This window comes from Eulemur rufifrons, chromosome 1, assembly GCF_041146395.1.
Source record: "Eulemur rufifrons isolate Redbay chromosome 1, OSU_ERuf_1, whole genome shotgun sequence".
Taxonomy (NCBI): Eukaryota; Metazoa; Chordata; class Mammalia; order Primates; family Lemuridae; genus Eulemur; species Eulemur rufifrons.
The window spans coordinates 5079099-5091851 of NC_090983.1; the positions used below are offsets into that span (position 1 = coordinate 5079099).

Below are 12753 nucleotides of genomic sequence, written 5' to 3' on the forward strand. Positions count from 1 at the left end.
AATGATCTCAAATGTGGGACAAATCTGCCCCCTAAGGGTGGCTGTGCAGGAGGCTGGTGTCCTGAGCCAGCCTTGCCCAGACCACTTACCCACCCTGGGCGATGTGTGAGGTGAGAAAAAGAACCCACGTCCTCCACACAGCTGTCCTTGGTCAGGTTCCTGCTGTGCTCAGCCTAATGCAGCCTTGCAAAATGGTAGAATGAGGCATGCCATAGACGTGGCATCCCTGGGGTGTATCTGCTGAAACATCTGGGCGGGGGGCTCTTGGGGTCCTCACAGCCTGTGTTTTGGTCCCTGGAGACTAAGACACTCACACCTTACTTTTGTTTAGCTTTGGGTTGCAGAGTCCCTCGCTGATACTCATTAAAACTCTGAATAATATAATATAGTCTTTCATACTGACATCCTCTCTTCCTTAGCTTCTAGGCCAGTGGTTGTTAAACTTTCATGGATCATGAATCTGTATAAGAATCTGTTAAAAACTCCGGATATCCTCTTCAGAAGCTGCACAGGCCAAAATTAATAGAACACTTGTGTACTGCTTTGAGGGTTTCATAGACCCCCTAAAACCCACCCATGGGCCCTGGTGGGAAAAGGCTTGTGGTAGGCACACACAATCCACTTTGATTATCTGCCTATATATGCCCACTTTGTTGATTAACAACATGCAAATTAGGTACTTGTTTGATTTTTAATTTTGCAAATTGGGGCATTCACTCTATTCCTTGGTACTTACAGCCAATTCTAAATTGCTCTCATTTTGTAAATTATTATCTCTAGCAAAAAAAAATGTGTAGAATTATGAGAATAACATCCGCACAAGCAAGATAGTAAGAAAAAAGGATACACGAGGGACACCGAGTGCTTCCCCAGAAGCTGATGTGCAGGTCCCGGCAAACCCATGGCCACGTTTCTTGGGCATCATTCTAGAAATGCTTTGTATATGGCTATATTTTTTTCTTTTAATATAGATAATTTTTTACGCACTGTTCTATTTTTCCCCTTACTACATAGTGGAGATTCTTTCACACCAATAATTATAGAGCTACCTTTTTCCTTTGGATGGAGGAACAAGATGCCACTGTATAAATGCACTGCGATTTCACTGCCCCCTTATTGATGGACATTTATGTTGTGGCAAATTTTAAAATCACTCTTGGAGGCCCGTGTGCTGTCTCCGTGCCGGCCACTGGAGTATGCGCAGAGAACACAAACTAATTATATCTGCCTGACCAACAGAAATTAGAAACAATAAGCTGATGGCAAATCCTTCTCCACTTCTCACCATTCTCTCCAGGTAACACGTCATAAATTACAATTGTTGCTGTTTAGCACTTGTTGTCATTTCCTTCTCTCGCTGGGAGAGAACTATCTCTGACAAACAGAAAATCATCACCTGGGCTTGCTGGGATCAGGCCACAGCAAGAACCTTGTTTGGAGCCAGGCTGCCTGGGTTTGGATCCACACTTCCTAGCTGTGTAACTTTGGGAAAGTTACTTAACCTCTCTGTGCCTCACAGTCCCATCTGTAAAATATAGATAGCAATTGTACCTACCTCACAGGATGTTGCCAGGATCAAACGAGTTAAAATCTCTACAGTGCTTAGGACTGTGGTGGGCACAGAGGAAGCGCTAAGGAAGTCCCGGCTGTCATTAGTCTAGGTGGCCTTGAAATAAAACGGGGGGTTGCTTGCTTCTGGTGTTGCCCTTGGGGTGGGGGGGGGACACTAGGAGCCAGGCCTGTCTCAGAACCCTCCTTGACCCGGGTGCAGACACGTGCGCACACACATGTACATCCGCACATGTGAAAACCCCATGTACACACTTCCCGGGTACATGCGCAGGCCTGGTGAGCCGGCCCTGCGTGCAGAAGGCGCCTCTGCTCACGCCTGTCTGAGGACCAGCAGGAGGCAAAGGGAACATCTGTGAGACTGCCCATGTGGCACCTTCCATGGGGACATTAGTCGCTGAGTACACGGCCCTGGGGCCTGGGGCCAGGTTCCAGCAGGGATAGAAGTCACTTTCTCTGATGAACAGCCAGCCTGAGACGGACACTGGGTAGAATTTGCTCTGTTGCTAAGCCCGCCTGGCCCATTTCTCCCTCTCAGCGGGGACAGCCCAAAAAGTCCCCGTGGCACAGTTTGTATCAGAGAAGACTCCCTGAAAACAATTGCTTGGATTTTAATTAAAGTTCAGCAGGAGGTGACTATGACCAGGACAATGATTGGAAGCTGGGCCGTGCAGAGGGAAGAGTTTGGAGTTGCTGCTGCTGAAATGTTTAGAAATCACGGAACAGAATCCACACCTGTCCTCTCCTGCTCAGGAATGCAAATTATTTGTCTCTTTCCTGCTTAGTGTTTTACGATAAAATTAAAAATTGAGCTTGTCCTCACACTTTAGGGTACCTAAGAATCAGATGAAAGCTTGATAAAATGCAGATTCCTGGGCCCCCATGAGCATCAGATGCAAGAGGGCTGGGAAGGCCTTGGAACCTGCATTCAATACGCTTCCTCCTGGTGAGTTTTACTCAGGTGCTCCACGGACTGCACTCAAACAGGAGAGTGGCCACATCAGTTATGTTTTCAAGATGATATTACATAGTCAAATGTTTTAATTTTCTCCGGATTACTAAACTGGTACCCAGTCTACCTCCTCCCAGAGCTGTGAGTGTAAGATAATATATGGCAATCCAAGATAATAATTATATTCCAACCAGAGCTCTGTTGTGATCTGATTGACTTGCAAAATACCCAAATTAGACAGTTTTATAAAAATGTTAATAATGTAAAGAAAACATATTTTGAAGACATTTTGAAAATAATGATACCAATAAGCTGCTCTGTTTGACGTGAAGTATGAGTACAATACAAAGTCCTTTCATGGAGGGAAAGAAAACTGCCTGACTCTATCAAAGGCATCCAATAATATTTTAAGCAGAATTTTGGAATATGTTACATGCATGTCACAAACACTTGGGTATGAATTTCTGAATGCAAAACAAATTTATTACTGTTTTGATAGCTTGAGATATCGTGTGCATGGCATGGTGACATCTGCGTTAGTATATCTTTATGCATTTTGTACAAAACCTAGTATTTGAAAAACGACAGCTGTCTCCCAGGTCCTGGGGAAACACACAAATCTCCCGGGTTTGTGCGAATGATTTTTAAGTAGGTCAAGTGCCCCGAGTCCCTTGACACATTCATCACCTTTTCTGTCTTTAATTTCTCAGCTCATCTACCACATGGAAAATGTGATAATTAGGAATATATAAAGGTGTTGTGCAAAATGCCTCGGAGAACTGTAATCTGATTTTCTAAAGAGATTTTTAATGCATAATTATATTCTTATGAATTCACTGGCCGCACAAAGAATCCACCTCCACACGGCACCTCCATAAACACCACAGGGCTGCATTTGTGTATTTCAGTGTTACAAGTTGTTATCCTAAATCACCAGCATGGATTTGACTATAAATTCTTCATTCTGTATACGTTGGTTCTAACCAAGCTCAGAGTCAAAAATGAAAGGGACTCAATTCTCTAGATCTCTTCTCTCCTAGACAAGGACGGCTCTGTGATTGGAGTTGCCAGGCAACCACCCCGCCCCTCCTCCTGCCATGGGCTGGGCTCAGGTGTCAGGGCGACAGTCCCACTGTCCAGAGAGAATTTGCAAGACCCAGGCAGCTCACCTGAGGCTGCAGACTTTCATCTGTGTTCCCACATCTGCTTTTCTCACCTAAGTGGGGCCATCTACACCTTGCGTGTGAACTGATTTTGCCCTTGAAGTGAAGAAAAATATGTGGGTGTGTGAAAAATAGAGCAGGCACTTGTTAAAGTGTGAGCTTCAGCTGAGCTAAACATATGTAATATTATATTTTCCCCACAAGACTTGTATTTGTTTGATTAAGAAAGAGAGTACTACAAAGTACACACGAAGCTATGCAGGCCCTAGTCTCTGTGCCCCCGAAGGAATCGCCCTGCGATTTTTATTCAATCCGTCATTCATCCAAGACTTTACTGACCGTGAGTTTGCATTTATTGAGCGAGCCGGGCACTGTGGCATCTTCCTTGCCCAGGTCAGCGTGGGGCGCACCGAGCAAACACACAGCCGTGACACAGAGATATTCAGGCGATGCTTGTGGTCGGGGCGAGGGCTGCGGGAAAACAGAGGAAGGGCCTTTAGCCCGATGGGGCATCTGAGGAGACCCATGAGGAGCCTGCTTTTCAGAGCTAAATCCTGGAGGAGAAGAGTCAGAAATCAAGGTGCTTATTTGCAGGCAGCAGAACGTGGCGAGGGCTGATTGATTCTTCACAAAAGGGGCTTGTTCAAGGAGACGTGGGTAACTCACCAGAGGGCGGGGAGGGCCGGAACCCCACACCCAGCACCAAGCTTCCAGGAGTGGCGTCCAGAACTGGCCTGGTGAGGAATGTCCCACTGCCAGGGGCCCGCCGAGCGCCAGGGCAAATGTGTCCATGGCACCATGGCCATGTGTCCCCCACAGACGCCCGGCTGGGCCAGGAGCTCACCCCAGGGACCACTGCTGCCCTGACAGCCGGACGCTTCCGCCCACCGCCTCCTGTCCTGCAGTCAGAGCGCCTCAGGGCGAGGCCGGTGCAGGTGAAGGCCCCAGGACCTTCAAGACTAGGGGGTGTTTCTGAGATGCCGAGACCCGGAAGACGCCTCGAGCCTGCCCTCTGAGGCAGGACAGCCGCAGGCAGTCGCCTCCTCTGTCTCCTCTGTGCAATAAGCCCTCCCTGAAGGTGCCTCTATTCTTGCCAAGTGAGGCATAAAAACACCGAAACAGCTACTACCACCACTGCAGTCACCACCGTCATTGGTCACCAGGAACAAGGGCCTTTTAACACTGAAAAGGAGCGAAGGTAGTCATCTCAGGGTCGGAACGTTGTTTGGTTTGCACCAATGCGGCTTGATGAAAACCCTCAGGGCGCTGACCTTTCTCCTCCCACTTGGCGTCATGGGGCCCGCAGTGACATGCACGGGCGCTGGGAGCCGTCCACTCGCCGCCCAAACACGGGGCCGCTCGCGGTGGGGGCCGGGCAGGAGGTGGGTGCGAGTTTCCCCTTTTCAAGGACTTTTCTGGCAGCTGTGGGAGGATGAGCTGAGGGGACAGGGCTGGATCACAGTTAAATGGCCGGGCGGATGGAAGAGACGAAGGTGGCTGGGTGAGACGCCTACTGGCCAGTCCGACAGATGCATGTGGGAGGGAAATGGCACCTGACGCTGCCCAGGTTTCTGCCGCGCCCCCCCCCCCTTCCCACGGGCCCTCTCTCTCAGCCTGTGCACCCGGGTCTGCCATCTTTCAGCTCCGCCTCGGGTCCTCCCCCCCTCCCCATCCATGTCCATGTCTTACTCAGCCCTCCCCACACCGTCCACATTCTCTGAGGCCACCAGCCCTGCCTGGCCTGCGTGGCTGCCCCATTCCTGCCCATGAAAGGCCAGACTGAGCTGGTCCTCCCTGGTCCCCTACACCCTGCCCTGCCCTCCTCCTCCTGGGCCTCCCCCTGGCTCACCACCGGCCCACCTGTCTCAGTCCGTCTGTGCTGCTGTAAGGAACCACCCAGACTGGGAAGTCCCAAAGCAGCAGGACTGACCTCTCAGGCCGGAGGCTGGGAGCCCTGGTCTCGGGTCTCCACACCGGAGGTGGCCCCGTGTTGCTGCGTCCTCACAGGGCAGAGGGTAGCAGGGCACTCGGGTGAAGGCTGTGAGAAGCCTGAACCCCATTGTCGAGGGGAGGAGCCCTCGTGATCCCCTCACCTCTGAACACCTTCCCATTTCAGCCATTAAGTTTCAACTCCTGAATTTTTCTGGGGACACGTCCAAACCATAGCTCAGCCCACTCCGTCTGCCCAGCCATACCCAAAACAACTTACACTCCAGCTCCTTTGAACGCCTTACTCACCAAGGTTTGCCGCATCAGAGGGGCTTTCCAAGGCCACCCTGCTCCACCCCTCGCCCCAGGGTCACCAGATAGCACCTGTTTCTCTTCCTGGCACTTGCCTCTTCCTGATCTATACTAAATATCGACCCAGTTCAGTGCTGCTGCCCCATGGGGCAGGGACAGCACCAGCGCCCGGCAGGTAGGACATCAGCACCTCTCCTGCCCTGCTAGGTAGTGTCTCCTAGGCGCTCTCCTCTGCCTCGGGTGTCTCTTCTCGGCCAGGAAATACCAACCAGGACTAGTGTTCAAAGCTCCACCACCCAGCGGCTCTCTCCTCTTCCTCAAGTTCTTTCTCCAGCCACTCTGTGGTGGCGCTTCAGTGTCCCTTGTGTTTCAGGGATTTGCTCCTGTGTCTGGGTCTTCCTCACTGGATATAAACTCCTCCAGGCCCAGGAACCAGCTCTTCTCTCCCTTGCTGCCCAGGGCCCTCAGCGTGCCCTGACTGCATCAGGAACACGGATGGGACGAGCAGCCGGCTGCCCTCTGCCACGCTGCCCCCGTCTCGCTGACGTTGATACTGCACCCTCAGTTTGGGCAGCCTTTTCCACCCCCCAAAATTACATTGAAAGTTATTTATATATATATATATATATATATGTAATATATATATGTATATGACATCAGTATGCAGATTTTTTTTAAAAGTAAACCAATTGAAATAGAAAATTAAGAACAATGACTTTAGACATCTAAAAGTCATAGGTACAACCAATTAATTTCTTCAAGTTTTCCTTCTCACCCACTAGGCAGAATATTACACCAGAGAGGCAAAGCTTTACAAATACCATTCCTGCTAGCCTGCAGCAGAAAATACCACCAGGGGAGGCAGCCCCTGGTCTATGCATAGATACTTACACTAGGTTTTATTTTTGTTTTATTTAAAGTTTGGTTGTGTACAGAAAAAACACACACACTTAACAGGTTAAAATATCCAAATAAAATTTACTGCAACTTTTGTAGTATTTAATTTGTGCTACAAGACATGTTGCATAGGAAACTATTTAAAGCCCCTGAGGAAAAATATCCATGGTTTTAAGGTGCAACTGGTTTTGTTTCTTCTTTGGGGAAAAGGGAGAGATGACGTGAGGTTCTGGGAAGCGGAATCAAGTTTGTCGCGTGTGATGCGTGGGGAATTGTGTGTCCCGGTTCCTGCAGCATAAACATCTAGTGCTTGTTTTTTCCGTCGGTTGGTCTTCAGTATCTGAATCAGTAGCTACATAACAATGTTCTGGCCCAGGAAGGGAGTACACGCTGATTATACTAAGTAATTAACACGTTTCAAGAAGCGGTTTTAGAGAATGAGATTCAGGGACCCCCAGTGGCCCAGCTCCACTTCTGACAAACACGGTGCGTGTCCCGGCACATCCCTGGGAATCGCCTCACTCCGAGGACTGGGCAGGGATCAGTCCTGCCTCTTGCTCCCCTCTGAGAGGCCACCACTACCACGCAACTGTAGAATCCAGCACATAGGCCTGCACCCTAAAGGTTATCAATGCAACACTTTGCCAACACCCTGATTTTATATGAGAAACATTTTCACTTTTAGAAAATGTTCATGTTGCTCAGATGATCTTTATGTTGTACAAAAAATGGTTTCACCTACACTATTTCTTTTCAAGGAGACATGAGTACACCAGGAAGGAAGAAAGATTAAATCTCAGATGAAATGAAATGAAATGTAGAGTTTGGCAAACGGCAGCTGGCACCTCTGCACGTCAGCATACGGTGTCGCTTTGGGGCCGACCATGGTATTTGCAAAGGGCGTGAGAAGAGTCGGTGGCCACCAGGGCTCTGCTGTGGTGGTGAAGTTGTCTTCCTGTCCACAGAAGAGGCAGTGAGCTTTGCAGGAAGCAGCAGCCCCTGTCCCCAAGGGAGAAACAGTATGATGGCTCTTAGGGCAGCAGGGACCACCTCGTTGTCAATGGCACTGTTCTTGCGAGTGACACAGGCAGGGGCCGGGAAGAATGTCACCTCCTGGCTGCTTTCTACTCAGGTGGCAGAAACACCTCCAGGCACCTGATTGCTAATGTGGGATTTAACTCTGCCCTCTAACGCTCACCAAAGATTCACATGTTCTGTGGTTGATCACTGACTACAGCATGAGGCAAAAGACGGAAGACAATTAAAATAAGAGGCGCAGGACCTAGGGCTCCTCAGAAAGCATGGGTGTGGACTGCACCCGTTTACTGAAAAGCCGCTTCTCCCGTTTGATTTCCTTTCTTACAAGCAGGGAGTGAGAAAGGTCCAGCACCCGAACAAGCATCCTTCTGTGCAGTGTTGAAATGCAAAGTATGTCTGGGAGTCAGAAATGCCCCGATGACCTTTAAATACCTATATACATCTGTAACATAATTTAAAAAGGTCTTTAAACAACATAAAAACCTCAACAGCATCTGCCCCTGTGAGTTGTTTTTTAACCTTTGTGGTCCATTACAAAATTAGATACTGCCTTTCTCATATGTCCCCTCCCCCCATTCTTTATAAAAGTGATTTTACATTTAAATTTATACTTAACAAATAGAAAGCTATTTGATTGGCAACAACCAGCAGTAGAAAATCCCTTCGGGCCTCTCCCTGGAGCGGAGAGAGGGTGGAGCATCACGTGGACGTGGTCCCTGGGTGTGGGTCCAGCTGGTGGACCCTGGGCCAGTCTGAGCAGCTGCCCCTTCCTCCCTCCCAGCCCCAGGTGACAGCAGGGCAGCCGGACAGCCGGGGCTCATGCTCCAGAGCAGCAGGGGTGGCAGGGAACCCGTTCAGATCACAAAGTCATCGTGGTCCGCGGGGCTGAAGGCGGCGGCTCGCAGAATGTCCAGGGAGTTCACCAGGATCAGCGTCCCTGTGAGGTGTTTCCAGCGCTTGGTGATGGGGTTTTTCATCTTGTCCAGGCCCGTGTGCAGCTCCTGGATGACGTCCCGGTAGCTGTCCCCGATCTGGTGGCTCCAGGTGAGTAGGAAGTCATAGGCGGGTTTCCACATGGCCTGGGTGGTGGAGCCATAAAAAAACAAAGGAGGGAGAGGACAGAAGATTAGGAGACAGTGAGAGATGGTTCCTGTTTTTGCTGCAGCCACTTTAGCGACTGCTTACCGCACTCTTCTGACAGTGCAACAAGCCCACGGGAGGAACAGGTGGAAGCACCGCTGGGCAGGCATGGCACACGTCAGAGGCAAGAGCGGCACTCTGCGTGGGAGCAAGCGTGCGCCCGGCTGAGTGAACAGGACGATTGCTTTTCCCTTACAGTCCTCGCAGCACTTCCTCCCTGTGCCACTCGTTTAGAAATTCACCGCGCTAATCAAGGACACCCTTACTGTTGGGACTTCCTGCTCCCTAGGTCTCGCAAGCCTGACTGTCTTCGAGGAAGCTCACCACGGCGACCTCTGCCGACAGGCGTGAACACAAGGGCCTCTGAGCACAGGCCCACCTGCACCGGCCGCAGCCAAGGTTACAGAACACCAGGTGCTGCTCCAACCCAGCTCGTGGGGAGAGACCCAGGCTCGGTCAGTACTCTGTTTGTGCGTTATTCAATCTTAGTGAAGGTAATTTAGGATAGAACAGCACGCCGCAGGCGGTGCCAAGACGTGGGAGAGTGGCTTGCCACCCCAAAGCCAGGGCTCTCTCCCGCTCAGTGAGGGTGCACCGCATGCTGGATACAGGCTCACACGTACCAACTCATCTTAACCTCATGGGAATGCTGTGTAGACTTTTTTATTGCTGAGCTATGAGGGTCGAGGGACAGAGGGGGACAGGGGCCAAGTGACCACAGAGTTTGGTCACCGCTCACCTCACTGTCCACGACCCCATTCCTGTCCCTGTGGGGAGACTCGTAGGCGTCCATCTGCTGCTTGGAGACCTTGGCCAGCTTCTCAGCCAGCTCCCGCCAGCGCTGCGCCACCTCCACAGCCGTGGTCAGGAGCACAAAGTCCTGGATGAGCCGGACCACCAGGCCCTGGCAGTCCATCTTCAGCAAGGCCTGGGGAGGAAGCACAGCGTGAGGCAGGGCAGAGCATGGGCGACACTCATGGGGACTCTAACGCAGAGCTGGAGCCGAGAGGGTAATGGGCTCCCTACGCCGAACGTCTCAGGCCTGTCCTCAGATGTCCAGCACGGCCGGGACCCATACTAGGGAAGAGGTGAGGGGCAGCTGCTCTAAAACCCACGTGCACCCGGAACCTCAGAATGTGACCTTGCTTGGAAGGCCTAAGGTCTTTCAGATGTAATTAGTTAAGATGAGGTCCCAGTGGAGTGGGGGGTCACCAGTGACTGGTGTCTTTACAAGAGGACACAGACACTGAGACAGAGGGAAGGCGGCCAGGTGAAGACAGGGGCAGAGACTGGAGACGCAGCCATCAGGGACTAGGAGGGAGGCTGGGAACGGGGCTCCCTGGAGCCTCCAGATGAAACCAACCTGCCGACACCTGGATTTTGGACCTGTGCCCTCCTGAACCGTGAGGGAGTAAATGTCTGTTGTTTGAAGCTCCCCGAGTTGTGGTCATTTGTCTTGGCAGCCCCAGGAAAGTAGTGAATATAGATTATAGCTGTTTATCCTGTTCCCGCTCCCACTGGCGACACTGGAGAGAAAGAGACACCTTCCACCAAACATGATACAGCCTGAGCCGGGTGGACAGAGGAACTGCACCTGCTGAGTGTGACGTGCTGACGCCACCAGCCAGCTAGACCAGCCTCAGACTGGTGAGCTCAGAAGGGTGCCACCAGGGAGAAGGACAGGGAGGACAGAAGTGGCCCACGCAGAGACGGAGGGTGCACCACCAAGCACCTCAGTGACCAGGCCAGAAGACCCGTCCCAGGACTGAAACGACAGGAAACATCTTCCACAATCGATGCTCCCTCGTCAATGCTGCAAGAATTTTCTAGTGTGTCTTTAGGACAAGGAGCATAACTACGGTGGGACTCGGGGGACATGCCCCTCACCTGGGAAGGAGGCCACAGGACAGAGAGCTCTGCTTGGACAGTGCAGTCCCAGCTCAGCCCCCAACAAGCATGTGGCCGCCCTGGGACTCAATCCCGTCTGGAAAAGGGGCTGGGTCGGACAGGCATCCGACAGAAGCCTTCACAGCCTGATACATCTGTGCAAGCCCAGCTGGGGTCACACGGACATTTCTGGCTTAAAGGAACAAACCAGATCACGGGCAGAAGCCAATAGGCTGGCGAGTCTGTACACCATGCGGAGTGAGCCGCCTGCTCCCCAGCCACGGGGCTGTGCTGGGTGTTTTGCAGGCGGCCCTGGCTGATCATCGCTAGAGAGGAGGCCAGACACGGTGCGCGTGGGGCTCTGAGCTGGTCAGGATGACATCAGCCCACAGGAGGAGCCCCAGGAAGGCAGGAGAGCAGTTGTCCCCACCTCACCCTTAATGCTTTCTGCTGTCCAGCAACAGGAGAGGACAGGAAAAGACCTGGCTTCCTGGGAGAAGCGGGCTCCCAGCACGCCAAGAGATGGTTTCCGAGTCTCCCACCTGGGGATGGTTTCCAAGTCTACTCTGGGCCCCCGGATAGGTGAGGATAAGACCACAGAGATGCTAAGATAGAAAAAAGTCACCAGCCCTGGCATTCTTTCTCTCCATGCTCTGCTCAAGCACCAAAGGTTGTCATTTTAGAACTCTGAAGAAGAGTTTTAAAAAAAGCAAAACAACAAACCCCACCCCACCCCCACCCCCTGTGCAGCGGTGCCAGCACTGGGTGGTCACTCTGTGAGGATGGGAGGGCAGGGTTGAGTTGGTGGCACACGGTCTGCTGGGCTGCTCTTCAAAGCAAACACAGCTGGTCTGGGCTGAGTGTTCTGGCGTCCACTTCATGTTTGCCCGGGGCAGCCTAACCACCCGGAGGAACGGCGATGTTTCTGGTGACCTGCTACGTGCACTGGGTGAGGCAAAACCCTTAGCTGCACCAGCATCCTGGCCCACATCTTGCTCTGTGCAGTTTAAAAAAATCCTTGAGTGACAACAGATCCATCTAAGGCTTCCCTGGATCAGAAAGGTTGGCGGCCAGCTAGCAATGTGGCTGTCCGGGACGGGGTTTGGGGACATGATCCTTTTCTGTCTTATTAGAAGCTACTGTGTGCCCCAGCACTCACTGCGAGCCGGGTGCTGGGCTCGTCCACTCCTCGGAAACACCCCATGCAACAGGCTCTGAGTCAGCCCGTGGTGCAGGTGACAGAGGGGACGGAGGGAAGTGTGGCTTCTAACTCTGCACCCAGTGACGGCAGAGCCAGAGCTGCCCCAGGCTCCTACCTGCCTTGCCGTTTTACAGATAAGCAAGAGACACTGCGGAGGCTGTTGTTTGCCCAGGGTCGCACAGCTGGAAGTGACAACAGTGGACAGAGGCAGATGCAAACTTCTTGGCGCTCGGCCAGGGGCCTTTCCAATTCTGTGAGCACCACATGGCATCAGCACTCGAACCAAATAAAACACTGGTCTGGATTAGGCTTCATTTCAACTATGTACGTAATTCAGAAAATGACCTGTTTCAATTTGAATTTCGATATACTCAAAAATTATTTTTTAGAAATTAAATGTCCACTAGATTTGTGCTTTGGAATGAAAAAGAGCACACGTGTATGTGTTCATGCGTGTGGGGGGAGGGAAGCGTGATAAACCTGTCAGATTCTCATTTCTTTGGTGTGGGGGGAGCCTCGTCCTGGGAAGGGGTGCTGGACGGCAGGGCTGGACAGCGAGTCTCTCGCGACTTCCCACCACACACCCAACAGACCCGGGGGCCGTGTGTGCGCTCAGCTGCCTGGCTCCGAACAGCCTCGTTTTCTAGGGAAGAGAACACATCAAA

At 51.7% G+C, this 12753-nt stretch overlaps 1 protein-coding gene across 2 annotated transcripts in view; it reads right to left on the reverse strand.

Annotated features, from left to right (window-relative positions):
- Positions 1–6818: 6818 nt before the first annotated feature.
- SH3BP4 (SH3 domain binding protein 4) overlaps positions 6819–12753 on the reverse strand; it is an 83850-nt gene continuing 77915 nt past the window's right edge. For both annotated transcript variants that reach the window (XM_069465767.1, XM_069465759.1), the window contains 2 exons: positions 9740–9928; positions 6819–8939 (listed from right to left, as the gene is read on the reverse strand). In XM_069465767.1, the coding sequence (XP_069321868.1) occupies positions 8715–8939; positions 9740–9928 (414 nt within the window). In that variant the 3' untranslated portion in view covers positions 6819–8714. The remainder of the gene's footprint in view (positions 8940–9739; positions 9929–12753) is intronic.